General features: G+C 43.0%; 1 protein-coding gene across 3 annotated transcripts in view; it reads right to left on the bottom strand.

The window, feature by feature from the left end:
• Positions 1-27,647, bottom strand: part of SLC35F5 (solute carrier family 35 member F5) — a 49,900-nt gene that overhangs the window by 19,691 nt on the left and 2,562 nt on the right. The window contains exons 2-8 of one of the 3 annotated variants that reach the window (XM_048484222.1): positions 23,942-24,012; positions 18,690-18,758; positions 17,679-17,820; positions 13,032-13,175; positions 11,131-11,193; positions 6,315-6,393; positions 158-348 (exon numbers count right to left, since the gene is read on the bottom strand). In XM_048484222.1, coding sequence (XP_048340179.1) covers positions 158-348; positions 6,315-6,393; positions 11,131-11,193; positions 13,032-13,175; positions 17,679-17,820; positions 18,690-18,730 — 660 coding nt within the window. In that variant the 5' untranslated portion in view covers positions 18,731-18,758; positions 23,942-24,012. The remainder of the gene's footprint in view (positions 1-157; positions 349-6,314; positions 6,394-11,130; positions 11,194-13,031; positions 13,176-17,678; positions 17,821-18,689; positions 18,759-23,941; positions 24,013-27,647) is intronic. The other 2 variants (XM_048484224.1, XM_048484223.1) reach the window with 2 other exon arrangements.

The raw sequence follows: 27,647 nt of genomic DNA on the forward strand, positions 1-27,647 counted from the left end.
AGTTGGACCACTTAAATGTTTTCTTCTACAGACAAACATTTTAAGAATGCTGGGCTAATATTTATTACAAAGAATAGGAATAGAGATAAAACGTCAAAAATTACACCATTTTCAACATTGTTCATTCAAAACAATCTTCAATCAATAGGAAACATACCACAAAGCAAAAGAAAAAGCTGATTTTCGCTACTTGGCATGCAGTAAGCTTCCCTACAGCTTTTAAAATGGACTCCTGATCCTTAACTGTTGGATAAGACATACGAGACAGTTTTGCTTCTAATGCATGGCTTGATGGGAGCAGTCGAATCTCCATTATATTACTAAATCTTACGCGAGGCTTTTTGGAAGCTTTAGGGGAACAAAAAAGAAAAAAGAGAGAGAAGTTATATGTATTAAACTGGAAAAGACAAATAATTTCTACAGCTTTCATACCATTGTCCAAATGTCATTTCAGAGAATGTACCCACTTTTCACGAGTTGGTACAGCCAGTATCTATTAATATTAGCAAAAGTCGGCTAGTATCAGAAGCATGGCTACATTTTTGATGCACCTTTCATTTTCTGCTTCTTAAGAAATGGCAATTTAAATGTTTTGATATCGAATGCATTTTCTGTACTCAGAAAATAAAGGATGCTTCCTGGCATTAAGTGCAGCTGCTTCTCTTTAATAAATTTGGTACTCAGAAGGAAAAAAGAAAGATATTACATTCATGCCTAAAAAAACAAAATCTCTGAACTAACTTAGGTATGGATACTGTACCATTTTGTGGTTAAACGAACAGAAGGCTCAGATAAATGAACAACATTGCACTTACCTGTAACTGTTTTTGTCAAGGTGTCTTCTGTGCAGGTACACATGGGCCTACACATGCACAGACCTGCCACAGAAGAGATTAGAACTCTCCCAAGTGCTCTCTTCTTCTCCCTTTAGAGAAGGGGGAACTCTTTCTGTTAATATGATAAAGTGATACAGGAGAGCGGAGAGAACGCTCCCCTCAGTTTCTCTGCAGCTGACATGGATGTCCCAACAACCATCTGGAAGAAAATGTGGAACAGTGCGCGGTGGCAATGGTGGGAAGGTATGTGTGCCTGCACAGAGGACAACTTGACAAACAACAGTTACAGGTAAGTGCAACATTTTGTTCTTTCTTTTTGTGGTCTTCTGTGCAGACCCACATGGGAGAGTAGCAACCTAGCCCACAACTCCAGGAGGGTGTAAGACTGTCTTATTAGAACCACTGTGCTCAAAAGGCAGGGCAAGTAAATGTAACTTGCTTATTAACCAATCTCACTGAAACAGTGATTGTAAAACTGCTTTCCCTACTACAGACTCTCTCCTGGAGTCAACATCCGCAGCGTAATATTGCATGAACGTCGAGGAAGATGCCCATATCCTTGAGGTCCACCTTTGCGAGAAAGGCAACAGATGAAGTTTGGGCTCTCGAGGAATGCGTTACAGGACAATCTATCCCTGCCACCATTATATGCTTTCAAAATGACCTTACACTCCCTTGGGACAATGTCTACAGAAACACAGAACCCCCTGTGTTATTATATGTACCCGAAAATGCAATAAATAAACTATTATCCTGCCTAAATGATTTAGTCCTATCCAAATAAAAGACCAGGACTCTCTGAAGGTTAAAAGGTTTCAATACCCTCGTCACTTCTGCAGAAAGGTTCAGGGAAAAAGCAGGCAGAACTATGCCTTGGGAAAGATGAAAGGAGCAAGTGATCCAAACCTGGGTGAAAGACCACCCTATTCTCATGGAATTTCAAAAAAGGAGGTTCACTCAATAGGGCACAAAGGTCATTCTCCTAGCTAAAGTCTTAGCCAACAGGAAAACTAAGAGAACATCACCAAATCGCAGGAAGCTAGGGGTTCAAAAGGCTTAGCCATGAGCTTAGATAACACCAAGGAGACGCTCCATTGTGGGTTGGGAGCCTTTACTGGTAGGTATAAGTTATTCAAGCCTTTCAGGAATCTGGCACAGAAAGGATTGGCAAATAGGAAAGAGTAGTCAATTCCTATGTGGAAGGCAGTTATGGCTGCTAAGTGAACTTGCAGAGGTGAATTTGCTAAACTGCAATCCTTTAAAGACAATAAATACTCGAGTTTTAAAGGCAGATTACATGTGACTGGATTAACGCCCCTTCTCCCTGTCTACCTCACAAACTTCCTCCACTTAGCCTCATATGATCTACAGGTAGATAATTTGCAAGAGGACCCTAGAGGACCATCTGGTCATTGCAAGATTAGCCAGGTTGCCGAGTGGAGGGAAGTATATTGTGGTGCCTCTTTCTCCATTATTAATAAATCCTCCACCTCCAGAAACATGTGCACTCTCCCCCTGGCCAAGCACTGGAGCTTTGGGAGCCAGGTCGCTTGGTTTAGTAAGGGGCAATCAAGATGCAGGACATTCTGTGCACTTGGATTTTGGCAATGGTCCTGGGAAGTAGGAGAAACAGGGGGAAAACATATAGGAACATCCCCCTCTCCACAAACTGGAAAATGTCTCCCTTGGACCCTGCACGTATCTCACACATGAGCAATATCCCAAACATGAGCACACATGGCACTTCTTGGTATAGGGAGAAGTGAACAGATCTAATGCAGGGACCCCCACACTGCAAACACCAGGTCTAGATATAATTGGTTTAATGACCAATCCTGTGTATTAGTAGGTCCCGCCTCAGGGAGCCTGCTAGGAAGTTTTCTAGCCCCACTATGTACACTATCAGGGGGACACACCCAGAGACATAGACGATGGGCTTTGGTGCACAAGCAGACTGAGCCCATCCGTCATTGCTTGTTCATGTAGAATTTCTTAGCTGTGTTGTTGGTTAATATCAGCACGTTCTTGCCTGTCACAATGGCTGGAAAAGAGACAAGAGCATGCCTCACTGCTCGGAGCTTCAAGACACTTATGTGAAAGGCTGACTCTGCTGGGATCCAAAGGCCTTGAACATGATTACCCTCACAGTGCATTCCCCCATCCCTGAAGGGAAGCATCAGTGTATACTTCAACATCTGTCGGGGCTATTCCAAAAGAGACTCCCTGGAGCAAGTTATCCAACTATGTCCACAAGGCTAGAGAGCTTATAATGGACCTAGGGACAGATAATCTGAGGTGCTTTTTATCACCCTGGGGATCAAAACATTGAATAATCATTTCTGGAGGACATGGAGATGCAATCAGCCACAACCAATGGGGTTGATGCCTTCAGTCCCAAATCTTTTTGTATAGTGATAGCCTTTTGATACCTTTTAGATTGAAATTTATGCACTAGCACAATTATAGAGCACATCCTTTGCGCTGGGAGAAAGGCCCCAGCTTTTGCAGTCAAGGATGGACCCCATAAATTCCACTGATTTAGCTGGAATTAGTTTGGACTTTTCAGTATTCAGTATGAGGCCAAAGATGAGAGAGAGGTATCTATGATAATTAACTGCCTCTCCACATCCTCTTGAGAAGGTCCTACCAAGAGAAACACCTAACAAGCTAACAATGCCAAGTGTGTCACAACTACAGTGATACACTTTATAAAAACACATGGTGCTGTGGCCGGGCCAAAAGGGAGTACCACAAACTCATATGAGTGGTCCTCACATCTAAATCTGAAGAGAGACCTACCCTGAGGCCTGATTGAGATGGAAGTACAAATCCCTCAAATCTATGACACTGAACCTGGAATCTGGCAACAGCAGACGGATCATATCAGACAGGGATAGTGATTCTGAATCTCCGCACTCTCAAGTACATGGTTCAAGATGTGTAGATCTAAGATACGACACTTGCCTCCCATCTTTTTTGTCTATGAGAAAATATTTTGAAAACTATCCCTGTTCAGCTCAGAAGGGGGAAGGTCAATAAGAAATGAGGGGACATCTCCATGTGAAAATTAGGAGTCTGTGTACCAAGGAGTGAAACCTAATTCTAACACATAACCACACTTTATTATATGTTACACCCACGTGTCAGTGGTAGTCTTTTCCCACTAAGATGCAAATCTAAACAACATAAAGAGAAATTTGCACCCAGATTGCTGCACCCTGTAGAGCTTTTCAAGCCTCCTAAAAGACCTTGAAACATAGTTGGGCTTCTCCCAAATTTTAGTGGCCATGTACACAAACGCCTTTGTCATAGGCAAAGCCGTAAGTCAGCTATAGGATCCTTGCACTGATCATCCTACAATCGGAAAATGAAATTTAAAGTACTGGCCATGTGGATGAGGTGTTCCGAATACAGGGATAAACTGTCAGATAGAGAAACCTCTGAAGGGTAATCAAAATTATCAATAAGAAATGGGTCCAAGGCTTTTTTAGACTCCTCATCTGAAAAATAATGGAGGCCCTCCATGACATCATGTACCCCACATACTGAAGGGCTTCCTGACCCCAGACAATGATGCCTGTCTCTGGAATGACTGCGGTGCCTCAAGTCTGAACACCAAAGACTATGTCTGGAACATCTGGAGCTTGACATCAAAAGTTGATCCTGACAGCAACATGAAGAGTATGCTCTGATTCCAACTGTCTATCTTGATGACGAGAGGAAGACCATTGCCTTATGATCCAACTCGGAATGCACTCCATAACGGTGAGATGGTGAACAGCGCCTGCAATCCAGCATCGAGGAGTCTGAGCATCTTGATTTGCTCCTGCTCCAATCTGCCCTCAGACACATAGAAGGAAAAGGCGGGTATGGCCATGGGTCAAATGTTCCCTAGTCCTTTGGAACATGATAATATGATGAAAATTCCTGGTCTCTAGACACTGAGTCTTCCCTTGAATGGAGACGTGAAGATGTGAGATACTTTTTGAAGAGGGAGTTCCAGAAAGTTCTTCAAAAAAGCTGACTAATTTCTTCCACGGCAGGCTGATGCAGACCCGCACATGCTCAGACCCATGTGGGTCTGCACCAAAACCATCACTGCCCTAAGCCCTTCGGGGGAAGGCAGTATACAAATCGAATAATACAATACAATACAAGAGTAACGTCAGTTCACAGTTTTTGACAGCAGTTTACAAGTTATTATTTCTAGCTCTAGGACTGCAATTCCTTTAAAAAAGCAGTTATAACAATAAGAACAAGTACAATGCAATGCTTTACATCTGCTTCCAATTTACAAATATACATAAAAGGAACACTACAGAATCTATGAACTTTCAAGAATCTATATTGCAGCATACTTAAGGGTTTGTAGCAACAATAAAGCATGTGGGGACAACCAAATAAATGTCTTTCGTGTCACAGGACAGGGGTTCCCAATATGGTGCCCATCGGTGTGATAGCACCTGCGGGTAGTTTTCCTGGTGCCTGCCAAGCATTCTTAGGAAGTAGGAGTAGTCATGTGGGGCTTTCACCCAGCAGGGCTTCTGATGGGCCACTGGAGATTTGATTGGATGTACAGATTTTTAGAAATGTTGCTTTGGCAGTAGCTCCAACTACAGCAGTGGTTCTCAACCTAAGGGTCGGGACCCCTTTGGGGTTCGAACGACCCTTTCACAGGGGTCGCCTAAGACTCTCTGCATCAGTATTCTCCATCTGTAAAATGGATAAATGTTAAGGTTGGGGGTCACAACAATATGAGGAACTGTATTAAAGGGCCGTGGCATTAGGAAGGTTGAGAACCACTGCACTACAGCATGAGGACCTTCACTGTGCACCTGAAGATAATCTACAGTGGTCATTTTGTGGTTGGATTCACCTCCTATGGCAACTATTTTATGGCAGCAACTTTGTGGCCCAGCCAACTATGCTGTATCAGAATTCCAAATGTATCTAATGAGATGAAAAATGTTGGAGAGCCCACACATAACATTCACAGGAAACACACAATAGAGAGACAAGGTACTTTTCAAAAATCACATCCCCAAAGGAGTAAAAGAATGTATTGTATTACAATTTTTCATGATAAATTATATTTTTGTAATGTAAATACTTTAAAGATGTAATAGGTTTTCCCTCATAAAAATTCACTGAACTTTATAAAATTCACATAAACCTTTTGGCAAACAGTTCTACAGATGAAAATAATATATTTCCTACTTCAATAGCCCAAATGTGGATGTCACTTGAATGTGTATATTTATATTTTAATTCTCTGCCTAGGAGCTAATATTTTATTCATGAATATATTACCCACATTTTAAAACTGTGAATGCTTTACTTTGACATAAGAACTATCATATTTTTGGTAAGTGGAGTCACAAGTCTAAGTCACTGGGCACACTAGAAAGCTAGCACTAGTGTGCTCTCTGATTTTCAGTATTAAACAACATCTGTACATTGAAGTTTTGCAGAACTTACTTTTTTCAGTATCATCACTGCTGCTGCTTTTTTCATTTGGCAAGTCATGAAACTTTACAGGAACGTATAATGGTTCGCTCTGAAAGGCAGCATAAAAAGCGCTCATTTTTCAAAAGGAAAAATGTCTAGACATCCTGTATTATAATAAACCCATTAAGAAAAACTTGATATAAATAAATCACACTGCAGTTCAAAGCTGAAGTGATTTATCAATTTCTTTGTTTTCATAGGAATATCATATATTTGAAACCAACATATTATTTTAAAGCTTACTTTGCAAGCATTAGAAATACATAGCTGTATCCAGCACTAAGACCTTATGAAGACTATTGATATTCCTGGCTTCCCCACAGCAGCCAGTGCCAACCTGGTAAAGTTTATTTCTGGGTTCTGTGGATTCAGTGGGGATAGGAAAGTGGGAAGAATCATTTCCACACGCCTCTTGTAGGAGCAAAGCTGATGAAGAGGAAGGAGGGAAAAATTTAATCCCCTTGCTGCTGCAGTCTCCTTACTCATGTGTTGGGATCCACATAAAGGAACAAACATCTAAATTGGGAGGTTGGGGTGGGGAGCAGGTGAGAAACTCTAGCAACAAACTAGAAGGAGTTTTATCCTTATGGCTTCCTGACTATATTTTTATTGGCCTTGCTTAAATTTAAACCTAATTCTAACCAAAATGAAATGCAATCCTGCACCTAGGATACTTGAATTTATGTATTTCTTATTATTAGCTGATCTTGTTTTATGGACTGCTAGGCCGAAGGCAAAGCAGTATGGTAAAGCCCAATCTCATCATGCTGGAATCTAAGCAGGGTTGGTAGTTGGGTTGGAGAAAACCATGGGAGTCTCAGCAGGGAAAGGCAATGGCAAATCACCTCTACTTCTCAATTGCCTTGAAAGTCCCTTTTTTGGGGTCACCCCATATGTTAATTGCAACTTGATGGCACAAATATACATACACAGGCTGAAGGCAGGCCATATGGGTGAACATGTCTAGGAGCGAGTGTGTCCACTATGGAGGTAAGCTACAACAAGCAGCTGTGTCTGCTTCTTTATTTGCAGTGAACAAAAGTTACAAAAGCAGAAGATACTTTTCCAGTTTGCAGAGAAATCAAAGGTATATTGCAGCCCTTCTACAGTGGTAATCTTGGCTACTGTGCCAGGTAACCTCTGGCCAAAATACTAAAGACATCCATGGATTAGGCCTCACCAAGAGTCTAGAATCAGCTAACAGCAACCTTCTTGTAAGAGAGAATAAAGTTTTCACTAGGCTGTCTCAAACAGAAGATGGTTTTGCCAAGAAAGCTAATGCCCCACCCACCTTGATGGCTCCCTTTCCGTTCCTAGAAAGGAAAAGAGTATAAACCATGTGGGGGCTGAGACACAAAGATGTATAAAACTCAGAAAAGGCCAAGGAAGGTACTTAACCTCCTTTACTACCAGTCAGGATTCAAATTGTATCAGACACATCTAAAAAATAGGTTAGGTATGTATGGAATACAGTCTCTGAGTGGAATATAGTGAGGGTATATTTAGATTTCCTTGGTGTAAGCTTAATAAATATTCCTTCTTTATTCAAGAACTTATTGCCTGGGTTTCTCTCTGTCTTTCACCCTCAACCTATGGGGAAGAGTCCTGCTGGATCAAAGTAGATCTAGGAAGAGGCCTGATAACCTTTCAGCCCATCTGAACTAAGCCTAGGCTCATTTTGACCCTGACACAGGAAGTGGTTAAAATCTCCCCCTTCCTTCTTCTTCCATCAGCTTTTGATCACACAAAAGTCAGAAGGCAACAATTTGGTCCTCTTCTCCTACCCTCCCAATCAGCATGTTTCTATTTGGGTCCCTAAACCCCAGGGGAAAGAAAAGTGACCACCAGAACCTTCTACCACCCACATAATTTAGGACTTAAAAGACTGCTTCCATGGGTGCACAGGGATACTTTGCAATCCCGCTTCTCAAATCAAGACCCCTGTGCATTTATAAATGCCAGTCATGATGGCTGAGCTATTCTCTGCTGCTGAGGCACACAGTATTGAAGACTGCACATAAAGCTGCAGAAAGAAGCCAATCTTAGCATTTTGCCAAATATATAGAAATTCATGCATGGGCGACCTTGAATCCTATAATATTTGCATTGAAATAATGAAAGGCAATATTTTATAGCTACTGATATATACTTTTTCAGATAATACCAGGAGTGGCTTAACCCCAGGGTGAAACGTCTATGCTAAATTAAGCAAAATGTTAGAATTACTGTTTGATAAATATTCATTCATTGGATTCCCAATTCATAGAACTTTTTAAAGAACATAGATTTAAGACAATGTGATAAAAACTGTTAAAAGCAATGTTCTGGCTGAAAATGCTATTGCACAGCAATTTCCATGCATCAACAATATCAAACAGGGAACCTCTGAAGCCTTGGGAGGATCATTTTCCCTTGATTCCCCTTCTCTACAATATTTCCTTTTCCCTACCTCCTGGAAGTCCCATAATCTCTCCACTTTCCCTGCCTCCTTCTCTTCTTCCCACTCACAAATGTTTACTGTCTATGTAGCTTTATTGTTAATTTATTTAATTCATTTATACTCTGCCTTTGCAATGGGACCCAAAATTGCTTTATTGTTCTTTTCTCTCAGTGACATTTTTTTTGCTAATAAGTCACATCTGACTTATGGCAACCCCAGTGGAGTTTCCAAAGCAAGAGACATTCAGAAGTGATTTGCCACTGCCTGCCTCTGCATCTCAACCCTGTTATACCTGAAAGGTCTCCCAACAAAATACTAGCCCAGGTTGACTCTGCTTAGCTTCTGAGATCTAATGAGATCAGGCTAGCCTAGGCAACCTAGATCAGAGCCTCAGTAATTTACATTTGAATAAAACTGATCCTGAACATTCAGAGTTTACTTTCTCATGTCTGTAAGACGAATCTTTTTTTTTTTTTAAATCTATTTCCTTCATAGTAAATTGAGCACAGTCAAGGTTAAATTGGGGTTTACTGAACAAGGACAAAACATAGTCCTCAGAAGCTCCAATAAAATTTATCTCAGGGGTGACTAGAAGTAAATAATGCCAAACACCAGGAAATAGACATTTCTTTGGCCTCTTTCTCAGCAGTATTTGGTATTGCAAAGATGGTACAGGAGGCAGTCCTCAGTTAATCTGAAAATCAATACATACTATCACTTTCAAGGACTATGTAGGGGTTTTCCTGACAAACATCTTTTAGTGCCTGCTCCTGCCATTGCAACCTGCCACAGCAGATTATGCAAAGGATGAGTAACTGACTCAAGGTCACTTATTCATGTCAGTAGGGATGGGAACCTGGGTCTCCCCAATCCTAGTCTGACATTCTTACCACTATACCACACTGGTTCTTGTAACAGTGGCTGCTGTTGAATAGCAAGTAATAAGTCAGATGGTCATTGTTGGGTATGAGTGAACTGCATAAATAATATGGTAGTAGTAGCTGCCCAGTGCCTGCTGCCATGCCTTGCCATGATAAGTCCTCATCCCAGGACAAGGGGGAAGACAACATGGAAAGCCTGTATGGTCAAAACAGACCTGAAAAGGGCATTGTTTTTCCCCTTGCCTTTTATGGACAGAAATAAAGGCTGGCAATAATGTTGTGGTTGTCTAGCAATAGCCACAGAAATTCATTTCTCAAAGCTATCAGTGCTACTTCTATCATTTTGGTAGTTTTAACCCTTTAAAAATATTTCAGAATTCTTCTGCAAACCTAAGCCTTTTCTCAGATATCCACTGTATAATTTCTCAGATTTGTTTTGTCTATCTATGGCCCTCAATTTCTGTCTTCACGTATCCACAAATCAGTTACATTAAGAATTATCTATATTGATGCTGAGTAGATTAACAAACTAGTATTTCCTAGCCTTTTTTTTCTATTTCTTAATATCTATCCCTGCAAGCTTTTCTGTTTCTAGAACAGACACACCTTAATAAAAAAGTGACGGTCAAATTTGTACTGCTAGGTTACAGCTTCATGCAAGTTAGATCAACGTAAGAATATCACATAGATAAAAAAATGTTGTCCAACTGGGCTTCATAGAGCCTTCCGCATTGATTCTAAAATGGATGCATTCATTCTAACAGAAGGCTGGAAGGTCATAAACAGCTTTGCTTCTTTTAATGAGCTCTCCCTCCCAGTATTTATTTATCCACTGCTCAGGCCCACCCATTCTTGAAGGCAGAACCAACTTTATGGAATGCTGTCCTGTGAAGATGTGTAGAGGCTTCTACACTAGCCTGTTTTTGGAAACGATGCAAGGCTGTTCTGCTTTAGACAGAAGTTTAGCCAATAACTGATCGGGATTGTATTATGAGGAGGATAAAAGTAGTAACTTTTATTTTTACTTGAAGGTTTGGTTTATTAGGCTGTTGCTTTCTATGCCATAATGAGTCACTGTCCTCAATGAGAAAGAAAGTACATAAATATTTTAATAACTAAAATTATATATATAAATAATTGCATATATAATTCATAAAGTTCTTTACATTAAAATATGCTAATCTATCTTTGGTATTTTCCAAGACAAAGCATAACACATCTTAGCCCATAAGGGGAGGGGCAGCATAATAAGTCTAATACATAAATAAATAATGTAACGTATAATGTGGAAAAATCGTATTCATAAAATGTACCGATTCTTGTTTCACAATCCAGTTCTTATTCAAACTATTATTACATATCTTATTCAGATGTACTTATTATTCGTATGTCTTAAAACACACAAAGGAAATGAACAAAAGTTTCACACAGAACATTGAAATCATGTCAAAATTAGAGACCTTACCAAAGAGCTATTTACAGCATTGTCAGTTGTACACGCAGCAAAATAACCTTCAGCATCTGCAAACTAAGCATAGATTTAATATTTGAAGTTGAACTATGTCAATATTACCCTCATGCAAAAAGAAAACTGAAACCCTGTTAATACTTGTGGACATCTGAAGGATTCAGGCCATGAACAGTTTTTCAAGTCAATACTTGTATGCCAACCTCTAGCACTACTGGCTGGCCCCTGTATGAAACAGGATGCTGATGTACCACTAGTCTGATCTGGCAGGGCTTTTCTTGCATTTCCCTGCCCTCATGTCTGGCCACAGTTACAACACTCAATTCCAAAAAGTGGTGGGAGAAACGTTTAGATACCTCAACCCATATATGAAGAGGAGCTTCTAAAAGGTTGCCTGGTACTATCATCACCCAATTATCCTTCTTTCTGGAATAAGCTGCATAACACAACTGGTCTCCCTATTCCCTTTTACCTATCTCTTTATCTCTTGTCCCTTCCTTTTCCCCTTTCCTATTCCTCCTTCATTCCCCTTACTTAGAATTTATGGCACCATTGGGAAATCTGATGAGAACTGTCTGCAAATTTTTAACTATGAAATGTTTGTTGTAAGTCACCTTACAAGGGAAGTCTATAAATCAAATTATAAATAAAATAAATTAAAATGACAGCCTTGAGTCAACAGCAGTCTCAGACAGACAAGCACAAATACACCTAATTTGCCCACCAAAAACCACTGAATTTGAGAACAAAAACCATAATTTAAATATTCTTTCATTAATTAAAAAATAACATGGAAGTACCACTGCTCTGACAGTGCCCAAATAGGGAACTCCAGCCATTATTAACTTTTTTGTGTGCTATCAAGTCACATCTAACCTATAGCAATCCTGCAGGGTTTTCAAGACAAGAGATGTTCAGAGGTGGTTTGCCATTGCCTGCCTCAGTGTCATGACCCTGGTCTTCCTTGAAGGTCCCCCATGCAAACACTTGCAAGGGTCAAGACTGAGTTGGCCCAAGGTCACCTAGCAAGCTTTTGTGGCAAAATGGGAATTCAACCTTGGGTCTTCCAGATCCTAGTTACAGTTTGTTGAGGTTATTGTGATAGGTTACTGTAAGAGGGAAGCTATTAAAGGATTTTTCCTACAAATAATTATGCAGTGATTTTATTAAAGTGTACATTTTCTCACATTTAATTCTTTTTTTGTGTCATCAAAGCGCAGGTGACTTGTGGCGACTCCTGGTGGAAGTTTTATGCAAGAGATTTTCAGAGGTGATTTGCCATTGCCTGTCTCCATGTCATGATCCTGGTATTTTTTGGAGATTGCCCATCCAAATGCTAATCAGGGTTGACCCTGCTTAGTTTCAGAGATCTGATAACATTAGGCTAGCCAGGGGCTGTCCAGGTCAGGGCAACACCCCAGTGTAATTTCCTAGTTAAGATATCGAAAGTACAACACTGAGTTTGAGAAATAATTCAGCACTACTACATTTTAACAATAGACTTTTTTAAAAAAATGACTGTAGAGTGACTTAAAAAAACACTCTCAAAGAGGCATTTCCCAACACATCTTTTTTAACAGGCCAACAAAAATACTTCAAAGGAGGAAGAATATAAGCCACATGTCCAAGTACTGATTCTAGGCACAGATTAAATTTCATTTCATTTATTCTATTTCTATCCCATTAAGAAGCATTAATGCTGCAATTACCACTTCTGTTTATGCAGTGATTCACTTTGAAATGTTACATTAATGAAAGCATTATTTCACTAACTGAACATCTGGGTGTTTAGCTTATGTTCATTTATGCGGGCTTTCCCTGCCAAACATATGCTTTGTTTTTGTGTAATTTGCAGAAGTCACAATGCTGGGAAAATTACTAAACTGAAAAACACTTACAAAAGCTGCATGTCTGCCACGAAATCCACGTGTGCATTGCTGCCTCCATGGTTTCCAAACAATAAATCCCAAGAGGTAAAGAACAAACATGGATGTTTTTGCAAATGTACTGAAAAATGGTTTCTTGTAGTTTTGAAACACATACTGTGAAGAAAAGGGGAGAGTAATCATCACTGATAAAATAAATGCATTTCTTATAACCAATATGGCTTTAATATTGAACTCCTCAGTGCCATCAAATCACAGCCAACAGTTAATCATTCATAAACTTACAGTACAAAACACACTGCAAAAAAGAGCACATAGGTTTTGAATACAAATGTCATATTCTTAAATCACCAGCTTGCGCTCAGTTGAAGACCTGGTATACTAAGAACAGAACAAGAGATCTGTAAGTGAGCTACAATATGTTACTATTATGTTCTAATATGAAACTTATGGTGGAATATGGCTGTAGTAGATACTGGCTGTAACAGATACTGACTGATCTCTTCTGGATCCAAGGAAGTGGGTGTGAACAGAAGCTGAGAACTTCCTGAGGTGCAGCAGAGGTCCAACCCTTTAGCTCCTGGCTGGGGAGAGGCAAGTTGGAACACTTTTCCCTGCCACACCCCAGCACCACCGTGTGTCCTCACACTCAAGAGCCATTTGGACCCATTTTACCCGAAAAGAAAAACTCATGGAGTCAAGTAGATACTTTTGACATTTAACCAATGAAGATAGCACTATGTATTTGTTTTTTTACCTTTACGCTTGTATAAAGCAATTATGGTGTGTTGCTTATGAAATCCACGTATGCTAATGAGAAAAATATGGGAGCCTCTTTCCTCCCCCCCCGCTTCTCTCACCCACCCACCCAATCTTTTCACCTTTCTCGGCAAAAGCTGGGAGCAATCTGCCCTCCGCTGTTTTTTGTTTCTTGGCCCCTCTGCTCGGGCCTCCTGGGAGCTTCAGTTACAGGTAGAGCACCACCGGAGCCTCTCTCCCTCCCCCCTCACCACACACCCACCCACCTTCTTCGGCAAAAGTTGGGAGCACCTGCCCCTCCTGTTTGCTTGCTTGGCCCCTCTGCTCACTCTGGAGCTTCCCAAAGGCCACAGGCAGGAGCACCACGCCGGGAGCCTCTTCCCTCCCTCGGCCACCCACCCACTCCACTCCACCTCGGGCAAAGCTGGAGCAATCTGCCCTCCCCCTGTTTGCTTGGCCTCCCTCTGTTACCTCTGGGAGAGAGCTTCCTTCAAAGGCCACAGGTAGAACACTGGAGCCCTTCCTCCCCCCCCCTCAGCCACTCCACCCACTCCACCCACCTTTCTGCAGTTGGGAGCACCTGTCCTCCCGCTGTTTTTTTTTTCTGTTTTGGCCCCTCTGCTCTCCCGAGCTTCAGCGCCACAGGTGGAGCACCACGCCGAGCCTCTTCCTCCCCCCCCCCCGCCCCCCCACTCCACCCACCCACCCACCTTTCTCGGTGCTGGGAGCACCTGCCCTCCCGCTGTTTGCTTGGCCCCTCTGCCGGCCTCCTGGGAGCTTGGGGCACATATGGCAGGAGTACCACGCCGAGCCCTTCCTCCCCTCACACACACCCACCCACCTTTCTCGCCAAACGCTGGGAGCAATCTGCCCTCCCGCTGTTTGTTGGCCCTCTGCTCAGCCTCCTGAGCTTTAAAGGCCACAGGCAGGAGCAATTCACGCTGAGCTCCTTCCCCTCCCCTCACACCACACACCCACCCACCTTTCTCGGCAGTGCCAGAGCACCTGCCCCTCTCCCCGCTTGCTTGCTTGGCTCCCTCTGCTCGGCCTCCTGGGAGTCAGCTACAGGCAGGGAGCACCACTGAGCCCTCCTTCACCAAGATGCACGCGACACCTACTCCCACTTCGCCTCTGCTGAAGATCCTTCTCTCTGCCTCCGCTTAAATTGGCTGCTACTCAGCTGTCTATCTGCTGGGACTTGGCTGCCCCGGACAAACCAATTGGAGCTCAAGGCCACAGGAAGTGTTAGCCACTGCCAGAGCTATCTCCCACCCATCCGCTTTGCCTCTGGATGAATTGTCTCCGTCGTACTGCAAGGCAATGGGAGCCAGAAGGCGGGCAGGCGGAAGGGGCAGCCATGTGGGAGCCGTGACATGCACTGGGAAGAGCCGTGATGCTCGGGAGCCATGCTATCTCACCCCGATCTATACTAAGCAAGAGTACACTGATGATCAGGTATACATTTCTTTCACTAAGCATTGAGAAGCACCCATCTCTGTTCAAGGCTACTGACTTTCTGTTGTGGTCAAAAGGCTGAGACTCAAGATGAAATTTAATCCAGTCATGATGAAGTTATACAAATAGGTAAGGTCAATGGTCTCCAGCTAATATTATGCTACTCCTGCTTGATAAGTCTGCTTTTGTCAGAATTAGTGAAGAGCTTTGGTGTCTTTGAACCCAGCCGTGCATTCTGAAGAACAGGCTGGTGTGGTGACAAAACAGTATTTTCTTACATCTCCTTTAAGTATGCAGGTCATCTTCTAAATCTTCCTGCAAACATTTAATCCAGCAAGTCTGCCTAAGTAGAGACATCCTAACTCAAGTCTGTCATGCATTTAAACCAAGTTAGAACACACTCTTCAACTCTACAAGGGTGGGTTTTAAAGGAAAAGCAGCAGCACTCTCCTTGCTGTGTAGACGAGGGTGGAGGGAAGCCAATGCAAAGAGTTGCATTGGCAAGATTTTGTTTGCAACAGCTCTGGCTGTTGTACAAACAAAAATAAAATGTTTTGAGGCAGGAAATAAAACGCTTCCTCTAAGGAGTTCTGATAAAAAACTCAGGTTTTTTGACAATTGCGTTATGTACGTTTTTGTTTTAATGTGGCTTGCAGCTGAGGCAGAGCAACGGCTGCAGCTGTGAGCTGCGTTAAAACAAGAGAATCACACATAATGCAATTCTGAACAATCCCTTCCCTGGCTCCCATCTGCAGAATCATGTAGGGGAAACAGGCTGTCTTATAGCCCAGGGGGCTGGGGCGGTGGGGGGTGTGTGTTCCTGCCTGCCTGCAAAGCACTAAAACAACATTTTCAGTTAAAAGCAATTAACAATCAGTAGACCTAATACCAAGAAAAAGGTGTGTGTTCATATGTGTGTTGGGGGGGCACTAAGGATGTGGCCTGGGAGACAAGGGGACAGTAGCCCAAAAAAGTTTAGGAGCCACTGAACTAAACTGCCAAAACTTTACCTATTAGACTTTGCTATTTTTTTTTTAAAAAAAACTGTACTGCGTTACTAAAGTATGGAACAGAATTTGAAAGTTTGATTATACTTAATTATAATTAACATAAATCTCAGAAAAGGCAGATGAGTATGAAATACAACTTGTCAAGTATAAACACCTATTTATCCAGTACTAGCGGGGCCAGGCCACACGTTGCTGTGGCTTATTGTGGTGAAATGGAAAAGGAACAGTAGCAGCAAATCAATTGCAGAGGCCAGCAGTACGTGCTCATGCAAACACGCAGCCTGATACTGTGCGATGTCATTGATGTGTGTGCCCGCATTCCTTGGGGGGGGGGGAATGGAAAGACACCTCTCCCACACATCTAGGCTGGCTGGTCATGATCCTTTACCTGGGAGTAAGTTTGGTTGGTGGCAATGGGTGTTGCTTCTGAGGAAACCCTCTGAGGGGCGCGACACAGCCATTCAAAGTATGTCTTGGTTGCTGTACCAAGCTTACTCCTGAGTAATGTATGCCTGATTTTCTTAACTGTAACCGCAGTATTCAGGGAATCTAGGCTGGCTGGCCCTTCCCTCCCGTTCCTTGCATGTCGCCCCTCACTTCTCTTCCCTCTCTCACTTCCCTTCCCTTGCATGCCTCCCCCTCTGTCCCTTTCCTCTCCCTCCCTCTCTTCCCTTGCATGCCACCCCTCCCTCCCTCTCCCTCCCTTTCCTCTCCCTCGTGTGTATGTGTTTCACTTCCACTTGAGTTACTGCCTATGTACTATTTTCACTGCTCATATTTGGCCATCTGAGTGAACATTCTAAGCAGCACGAACATTCTAAGGGTGACAGTTACACACAGGCAGCTGCATGTCCTTCACCAAGGAGCGCCAGGAAAAAGGCGTTTTACCTGGGCCAGGTGTGAAATTTCAGGTATGTGAACATCTAGAAACACTCTCACCTGGCTGACTATAGTGGCTGGGAATTTTCAGAGGAATTGGCCCAGTAGTTACTGAGTTATACTACCACTAACAAAAACACTGTTAGCTTTTTATATATATAGATGAGCTCACCAAGTTATCACACACAAACTAATGCACATATGTATTGTCGAAGGCTTTCACGGCCGGATCAACTGATTGTGGTGGGTTTTCCAGGCTGTGTGGCCATGGTCTGGTAGTTCTTGTTCCAACATTTCGCCTGCATCTGCGGCTGACATCTTCAGAGGTGTATCACAGAGAGATGCACCTCTCTGTGATACACCTCTGAAGATGCTAGCCAAAGATGCAGGCGAAACGTTAGGAACAAGATCCACCAGACCACGGCCACACAGCCTGGAAAACCCACCACAACCAGTAATGAACACATGTTTGTTGAGAGGGCATTAACTATTACCCATTATTATGCAGAATGTTACATTAAAATCACATACTACCATACTACAAAATAATTCTTACTGCTGTAAGTTCAGAAGAAGCAACCCAGATCACATCAACGAGAAGGAGAATCACAATTCCAAGAGCCATACGTCTGCGCTGTGTGGTAGAACTGCTTTGCGAGCTCATCCGGTTCATGATAAAAATCCACACCATTTGTAACCTGTTGTACAATATGAGGACAAATCAGTTTTAGAATGACAGTTTTCCTACAGGATGGAGCAGCCATTCAAACATCAGAATTTTAAAACTAACAGCTAACCTGCACAACCTGAAAAAGGTCTTGTATTATTCAATAAACCTATTCAAAACTATGCAACAGTGACATGGCTATTGCTACATGTTAACATGTCAAGTTAACATTTTCATTGAACATGTACAGTTATCTGTGGTGAGTAAGCACTGATGGGAGGGCCAAGATTACAAGAACTTATGTCACTGCAATAACAGATACAGTGTGGAATGGTCAACTGTATAATGAAGTAACTGTCAGCCACTGAAAACGTTTATTAGAACTATTTACAAAAAAGGTTACACTAATATGATAAAATAAACAAAAAACACAAAGTGATGCAAATTAACAATGAAATAACTGAGTTATTAGTTTGGACACACTGGTAAGGTCTATCTACGCAGCATGAGCTGCTTTCCATCCCACCTTCCACTGCAGCTCAAACAGCCTCCCCACACTGCTGTTCCTGGGGGACAGTTGAAGGTTCACTGTGGGAGGCAGGAAATGTTAAAAATGTGTTCCCTATTAGCATAAATACTCTGTGGGATCCAAATCTACTGACAGCAATATAGATTAGAACTATCATCAAGGTATACAATTCAGTCAGTGCTGAAATCCTATACACTAGGCTGATGAAACTGCATTAACAGGATTTAAGCAGCTGAACTGTGAACAGGACCACAGCTCAAACCAACTTTTTGAGGGACTGCTGTCTTACTCTCAATGGCTGAATTAGACACCCGGACATTTATTTTTTAAAATGTATACACTCTAAATTATAAATTAAACTGAAGGCATACCTGCTCTGTAACCTTTCTAATGTTAAATGGATGAGCTTCATGCCATCAAATTAAGATGAAGGATGTCCTCTAAAAAATAAAGCAAAGGGTGAGGAAAGCTATGTATGTCTCTTAGCTTTGCTGCTAGCTTCAACACATGTATATTCACCTATCTTGAAATCAAATCATTCACTGTTTTCCAGAATTTGACCCCTAGCATAGGCATACAGAACTTAGCATGATAAAGAAAACCACCACCACGCAACATGTGAAGGGCACAAAACTACACAAAGACAGAACACCATAATGCCATTACAAATAAAACAAAAGAACTGTTTGAGAGGGGATACATTTTTTATTTTTGTTTTTGTCATGAGGGGCTTGGGGGTGAGTTTAACATGGCAAGACTAAGTCATGTTCATTCCTTATATGTTGTGCTAAAACAATAACATGCTGTGATAATGTAACGAAATAGACACGTCACTTTAAAAAGCTATAGGACTGAAAAAAGAGGTATGCAAGAATGAGGCAGGAACACGGTCTTGCCAGCTCTGGTGTCAAACAATTTAGCACCTGCAGAGCCAAAAAAACCCCTCTCTGTAGAACAGTATATATAGTCAAAGGCAGAAGAGAGAAACATCTGGACATCTGTAGCCTTTGCAACCATGCTGAGTGCAGCTGTTCAGTACTGGAGGAATAGGGATTTATATCAACTGATGACCACCTCCTGCTTGACTAGTCATCTTTGCTGCTTACTCTCAATCATATATAGCTTGTTTCAACTGTTATAGTTGATGACAGAACATCAGCTACTGCTAATTCAATTTCACATATCAGATTAATGTTTACTAGTTCTGTGAAGGGACAGCTGTATGAACTGATTACCTGCTACTGATACAGCTTAGAAATTTGTTGATACCACCTGAGTATGCAACTATTAGCACATTGATACCAGTAGTTATTAACACTTGCAGGTACCACTGACTGGCTGTTATTGAGTGAACATTGCAGCTGTTAAGTGGAGACCTCACTTCTGAATCTGCTGCCATTAACTGAACAGCTGCTACTGTTAACAAAATATTTGTTATTATCTACTGAATATCTGCTATTCCTATCAGCTGCTATTAACTTAACATCTATTGCTACTAATTATTGTTGCATTGATTAATCAGAACATTTGATATGACTAAAAATCAGATATGCATAACAAAGTCTGATAGATAACTTTTAACTATCAAACTTTTAACTGCCCAACTTCCTTTCCCCCCCTAACTAAATAATCCTATTATACAGCACGGTTAAATAAGGTTTTAGGAACTACTGGGTTGTATATAACCACCATACACAGTTAAATGGCAGATAATGAAGCATTCATATTGGGAAACATATACGCTTCAGAGGTTAGCAGATTTTTTTAAAAAAACAGTCAAATTCTGCTGGGTAGATTCAAAGACAGTGAAGTTATTATAAGGCTTATATGACCACCTTGAAAAGAACTACCCAGTTGAGATATATACAGGTATAGAGCTTATTACAAAAGGGATTTTAGAAAAAAACAATATACACATCCCAACATAGGAATGAAAAGAAGTACAGTCATACCTTGGTTTTCGTTAGTAACCCATCTGGATTACCGCGGTGAAAACCGAAACCAACAAAAACCGAGGCTAGGCTGTTTGTGCAGGCACAATGCAAACGGTGTAGCAATTTACGCAAAAGTCGCCAACGAAATCCAAGGCAACCGACAAAAACCAAAGGCAACAAACAGCTGGATCCTGTCAGCGAAAACCAAAACCAACGATTTCCGAAGGCAACGAAAACTGAGGTATGACTGTACATAGTCTGGCAAAATTTGGAACATACACCAGAAAGGATTGCCCCCCCCCCCTTCACTTAACATGATACTGAAGGTACCATTATATGTCTATATTACTGAAAATATTTAATCACAGAATGAAATGTGAATGGAGAAAAAAAAAATCACCATACTATTTTGCTGGGAAATTACATGTGTTGCTACTCTGAGAAAGAAATATTAGGAGGAAAGACACAGAATATCAAACTTTTTCCCATACGTAACTTCATAGGAAGGAGAGATGGAAACAAAGAAAGAAATTAAAGTTTGTAGAAGTACATTTATAGCAATTTCCACATCACAACAGAAGGAATTATTTTTATAACAAGATTTGCCAACTGAGATAAAGAAATTAGAAACACTATATTAAATTCTACAAAGGAAGTTATGGATGAGTAAGAAGGAACAGAAGATCTGGAAACTGAATGATTTGTTATGTAGGAAATAAATGGCTCTTGTTACCGTATATACCGGCGTATAAGACGACTGGGGGTATAAGACGACCCCCCCACTTTTCCAGTTAAAATATAGATTTCGGCATATACTCGCCATATAAGACTACCCCGTGGCAGAGGCAGCAGCAACACCCTGTGTGGCCTCGGCCTCAGGAGAGGCAGGCCGATCGTCGCGGGGGTGGGACAGAGCCCCGGCGGCGGCGGCACCCCGGATGGCCTTCCTTGGCCTCGGCGGAGGCTGGCTGATCGTCCTGGGATGGGACAGAGCAGAAGCGGTGGCACCCCAGGTGGCCTTCCTTGGCCTCGGTGGAGGCCGGCCGATCGTCGCGGGACAGGCGGCAGCACCGAATTAGCCTTCGCTTAGCCTCGGTGGAGGCGGCCCGTCGTCGAGGACCGGGACAGAGCGGCGGCAGCACCCGGAGGTGGCCTTCAACTTGGCCTCGGTGGAGGCGGCGGTCGTTCGCGGGACAGGCCGGCGGCAACACGGTGGCCTTCCCTTGGCTCGGTGGAGGCGGACCCGATCGTCAGCGGGGGGCCAGGTGGGACGGAGGCGGCAGCACCCCGGGTGGCCTTCCTTGGCCTCGGCGGAGGCCGGCCGATTGTTGCGGGGACGGGACAGAGCGGCGGCAGCACCCCGGGTGGCCTTCCTTGGCCTCGGCGGAGGCCGGCCGATTGTTGCGGGGACGGGACACGGACGTTTCCACGGAGGCTGCCTGGCTGGATGGGGAAGAGGGGAGATCTCCTGCAGCCCTCGTATGGAAGCTGCTAGCTGGGGCTCCTCTCTTGCATGGAGGTCGCCTGGCTGGCTGGGGAACCTCATCCAGCCAGGCATCCTCCATGGAAACGAGGGGTGCCCCAGCCTGAAGCCCTCGCCTGGGGTTCCTCCGCGGTCTGTGCTGGCTGCGGCCCTCGGCCAGTCTCTACCCTGCTCTGAATTTCTTAAAGGGGCAATTCCCCAAAGATTGCTTAAAGGGGAAACTTTCCCCTTTAAGCAGTCTTTGGGGAATTGCCCTTTTAAGAAAATCATAGACAGAGGCTCAGGCTGACTGCCTGAATGGCAACCTGGAGCCAGCCTGAGCTGAGGGGGATATGTGGGGCCAGTGGCGGCGGCGGGCAGGGGAGCAAGAGCCGCACAGCAAGCAGGAAAGAGCCGTTTGAGGCTCGGGAGCCGCGGGTTCCCGACCTATGGTCTAGGCCAGGGGTCGGGAACCTTTTTTACTCAAAGAGCCATTTGGCTCGCTCGCCCGCCCCCCACTTGCCCCCCGCCCGCTTGCCCCCACTAGCTCGCCCGCTTGCTTGCCCCCCTGCTCACTTGCCCGCCGGCCCGCTTACCTGCTTGCCTTGCCGGCCCGCTCACTTGCCCACCCGCTTACCTGCTTGCCTTGCCGGCCCGCTCACTTGCCCACCCGCTTACCTGCTTGCCTTGCCCGCCCGCTCAATTGCCCGCCCGCTTACCTGCTTGCCTTGCCCGCCCGCTCAATTGCCCGCCCGCTTACCTCCTTGCCTTGCACGCCTGCTCACTTGTCCGCCCGCTTACCTGCTTGCCTTGCCCGCCCGCTCACTTGCCTGCCCGTCCGCCCCTGCTTGACTTGCCCTCCGGCTCCACTTACCCAGCCCCCTTACCTGCCTGCCTAAGCCGCTCGGCTCACTTGCCGCTTCGCCAGCCCGCTGACGCTTTGCTCGCAGCCTGCCGGCTCACTTGCCCGGCTCGGCTTGCTGGCCCAGCTCACCCCTTGGCTCTCGCCCACCCACCTGCCTGCTTGCCCCCCTCGCTTGTTCGCCCCCACCCGCCCGCTCACCCCCCCACTCACTTACCCGCCCGCTCGCTCGCCCACTTACCTGCTTGCCTCGCTTGCCTCGCTTGCCCGTCCGCCCCCGCTCACTTGCCTGCCTGCTCGCTCCCCCCCCCACTTGCTCACCACCGCTCTGCTCGCTCACCCGCTTACCTCGTTTCCTTTAATTTCTGCCCGGGCTTGCCCAGCCTATAAGACGACCCCCAGCTTTTGTTAAGATTTTCCTGCATTAAAAAGTCGTCTTATAGGCCGGTATATACGGTAAGACTTTGGAGAAGGGGGATACACTAGTTAAAATGCATGCATCTTTGTTGGTACACATAACAAAGAGAGAGTTCCTTATTGTAAATCTACAAGATAGTACAAATGCAAAGAGTGATTCCAAAGCTTTTATGAAAAGAGCTGTATGCCAGAGCAGCATTACATTATTCCAAAATAGTGGCTGTTTCAGAATGAGATTCCATGATTTACTGGCATATGAACTCTTCATTTTCCCTACATACAGCACCTTGGGTAAATAGGATTGGACCAATGGAAAGCTTTACGACTTCGTGTGATAAATGAGAAAAATGAAAATATGGGCTTGCTCATTTCTTTTTTTTTAAAGAAAAGGGGGAAAACCTCACCAACCTCAAACAACATACAATTGACTTCAGAACTTCAGAACAGAACTATTTGAATAGATCTACCGCAGCTTTCAAAAGGGAATTTATTCTGTAATAAAAATGCTCTGTGTCTTGAGTTCCCTGCCGCCCTCCCTCCAAAGCACAGAACACATTCTTAAACAGGGATCCATTCCAGAGCATCATGTATACTACTCGGTAAACATGAGGCTTTCAGCTCATGCTTTTCCATGGCAGTTTCCAGTGTTGCCATCCTTACTCACCCTTTTAAATGTTAGAAGTCATTTGAAAAGCAACTCACAAGATACAAAATGGAAGAAAGACTCAGCCTCTTCATGCATGTACAGATTACTCTGTGTCATAGCCACAGAAAATTGGGTGTAAGAGAATAAGGGTCAAACATGCCAATATCTTGCCTTTGGTTATTTAGCAAAATTATATAAGCTGATTTCAACATTTTAATGAATTATTTAGATTAAATCCTTAATAAAATATTGTACAAAATACACATTCTTGAAAAAAAGTTATGACATAAATATATTCTTACCTTTGGATTTCATCAATGTCATAGGCTTATCTCATGGAACATGTTTTTTTGGCCACAAGTTTGGACATTTTCTGCAAAAATTCAAAAATAAATTGAACCTTAGCAACTTGGTTATTCAGCAGTTATATGATTACAATTATGACCTTTCACTTCCCTAGATTAAACTATTGCAAGATTAGTCTAGCCAAGATGTCATTATTTAAGCAAAGATTTTTATACTACTGCAAGAAGCCATTGCTCGTGGGCATGGATTGCACAGAAGGACCTGTGCTAAATGGCACGCATCTCCAAGGATCTGGCATTATGTAAAGTGAACAACCTCCATCTAAGACCCTGGAGAGGTGCTGACAAACAACAACTAGGTATGACCACTTCTATGGACCAACGGAAGACTCAGAATAAAAGACAGTCTTCAGGCTCAGAATTGTAGGTAAGTTTCAATTATACCGGCATAATTTGTACCCAATCCAAATCTCCAGTTTAGAGTAGCAACAGGAATCTAGGCATGCAACTGGGACTTTGCTTAGCGTTCACACTGATGAACAGACAGACTGTTATTCTTCTTCCAAGTAGGTTGTATCTTTGAATTATAGCTCAAACGAGAAAAGACTTCAATTTCAATGTACATGATGGCACATGATTATACTGAGTTGGTTTCTATCCCACCATCTCTACTCCATGTATCACTCATAGAACAGATTTTTGTTCCTGTGTCCCTTTGCCAGCAGTCCTCCTACCTCTCCAAACATGCTCTGATTTGGGTGAAGAGAAGCATCTGAAAGAAATGTCATGTGACATCGATTTTGGCAGACAACAATAGTGGATAAGAGTTGATCCCATAACTCTTGTGTTAGTGGAAGGACACACCACACAGTATTTTATTCAAGAGGACAATCTTTTGATTTTGTTCATTCAAAAAGATGGGGCAATTGGAGGGGGAAGGGAGGCACAAGGGGAAAGGCAAGGCCAGGAAAACCCACTTCTATAAGCTACTTCTAGTTCTGAGATCCAGGATCTAGCCCATTATCTTTCCCCGTCCCCTCTGCGACTTCATTGCATGTTTATACATCAGCTTCATTATTTAATAAAAATTAAATTTATTAATAAAAAGTTCTACCCTCATAACATAATAAAACACAGCAAAGGGGACTGCTATATTATTTCATATTTTTACCACACATAAGAAACTGTTTATTATGGCTAATGTCAATTCCTTTAAAAATTAGAGAAGATCACTTTTCATACAAGCACAAACCATTTAAAACCCCATGATAAAACTGAAATCTTACTGCAGTAATAGATTTGTTATCCAGTACTCAAACCCCAGCCTACTGGGAATACTATGGTGGCTCTCCTTACACCTCCTTACACCTTACACCTCCTTACACCCTTTCCTCCTGAACTACAGAGCTATCCTATGTAGCAGGAAGACCACAAGGACAGCTGCCCAGGATGCCTCTGTGCTGACTTTCAACAACTCAAGGTAGGATGAGAGGAAAGGCAGAATCCAAGGAAGACATCAACTGGCAGTGCAAGCTGTCAGAATAAACCAAAGTTTGGGTGGAAAGATTCTGGCTGGTTCTACAGTTCAAATCCCATTTCATTGCTTACTGAATGTCCCATCCTGTGGATTGTATTAACTCACTCTGTATAATCTGCCTTGAGTCCAAGTGAGTGGTGGGAAACAGGAAGTTTAGAACTGTGATATTTAACAGTTGGGAGCTAGAAGTTCTAATAGGGATAGAACATTTGGTAAAGGGTTAGTTTTAACAGGGCAGTGGATTAAGGACACCACAGGGATCAGATTATCCATTTAATCCCTGTATCCTGCTCTGGAACAGAATAGAGTTGTGCAGTTATTTATTTATTTTGTTTATTATATTTATGTACCGCCCTCCCCTGGAGGGCTCAGTTACACCAAGATGCATATTTTTAACAGTCTAATTAAGAATGTAACAGAGTAAAAGTCTGCCTGGAAGAGGGTCCTCCTCCCTATTACATGTATTTCCTAAAATCTGAAACTCCACATCTCCACGTTAACAACATTTACCTCACTTTGCTCCTTCTTCAAAAAGAAAGAACCTTGGGCCAGTTTTCACCTTCCACCACGAAGGGGCCCTTTATATCCAAGCCAGAGTTCCATATATCAGCATATAAATATTTCTGCTGGGACCATGGGGCAGTGGGAAAGGCAGGAAAGTTAAACCAATCCTCAGGTAATAAATGGCAAAATGAACTTTTTTAATGGGACACATCCCAGGAAAAGGTCACAATCTTATATACTGAACAGCATAAGTAATTGTTATGAAGACACTTCTCGAACAAAGAAGTATTTTACTGACTGTTGTACTTCTGTCATTGAGAGTTAACAACTGCTTCTGTTAGATCAAAAGACAATCCACCTCAAATTCTAGTTCCAGCAGCTGCTTATAGATGGTTCTAAGAGCTTGCAAGTGATGTGAGAAGGAGATAACTTTGGTCTTTGGATTTCAGACATGTACCACTCAGAAGTTTTATTCAGATATTGTGGCAAGCAACCACTGGGAGACTGGCCCTCAGAGGCTGGATATGTGCATTCTTGGCCCTGTGATCACATAAATGGATACAGGGAGAGATAGTCCCAGCTCCTCATTTTCCCTTCTCAGACTTCCCCTGCTATTACCTGCTACAGCAGAGTTACTCATGGGATAGCTGCCACTACCATTCTACCATGTGACATTCATAGACTTCACGTGCACACACATGCACACACTAATCTTGAATTACTGGTTGGGATTTTCATTGAGCAATCAAAGGCATTAATCAACTTGTGGCTTCAGGGGAACAACTTCATTTGAAATAAAGGAGAGACAATGCAAACAGAATCCAAGGATGAAAGATCAGGGGGAGAGACACAGAGAACATACTTACACAGATGGTGTTTGCAGACAGTTCCAAAATAAACAAATCCTAACACAACCCTAGCTATACTTTTCCTGGCCTTGACTTACATTAGTCTAAGTCTTGGAAGGCCATTGACCAGAGCTTCCTGTACCCATCTCTTTCCAAGCTCCACGGGAAATGTGCACAGGATTTCCTTTTAGATATTCAGTCATTTAAAAGCTTTTAGTACCACCGCTCTCTCCCTGAAAATAGAGCTGCTCCTCTGATAGGAAGTATTTGATTCCTGCTTCTAGAAAGAATGATCAATAGAAAGGAATTAGGGTTGAAAAAGAAGGGCTTCTTTTCTCTTTTCTTTTACACCTTGATGCACACTCTCTTAGGTAGAGGTACAGTCCTGAAAGGGAGGATGGTGGCAAAATAAGCTAAGAATCTCTGAAGATTTAACCCTTGCAAGGAAAAACCATATTACTCAAGTATGCAAATGATAGGAAAAGGTATTGGTAACACGAGGACCATCATGGCACATCCAGTTTTTGTGTACATCCTGATCCTGAACAGCAGAAGGAACCGACACAACCTACAGAAGTGTTTTAGTGCTATTTATACTAATGTCCAATTAGAGCAGCAGTTCTCAACCTGTGGGTCGTGACCCCTTTGGGGTCGAACGACCCTTTCACCGGGCTCGCCTAAGACTCTCTGCATCAGTGTTCTCCATCTGTAAAATGGATAAATGTTAGGGTTGGGGGTCACCACAACATGAGGAACTGTATTAAAGGGTCGCGGCATTAGGAAGGTTGAGAACCACTGAATTAGAGAATTAGAC

This window comes from Sphaerodactylus townsendi, linkage group LG02 (assembly GCF_021028975.2).
Source record: "Sphaerodactylus townsendi isolate TG3544 linkage group LG02, MPM_Stown_v2.3, whole genome shotgun sequence".
Taxonomy (NCBI): domain Eukaryota; kingdom Metazoa; phylum Chordata; class Lepidosauria; order Squamata; family Sphaerodactylidae; genus Sphaerodactylus; species Sphaerodactylus townsendi.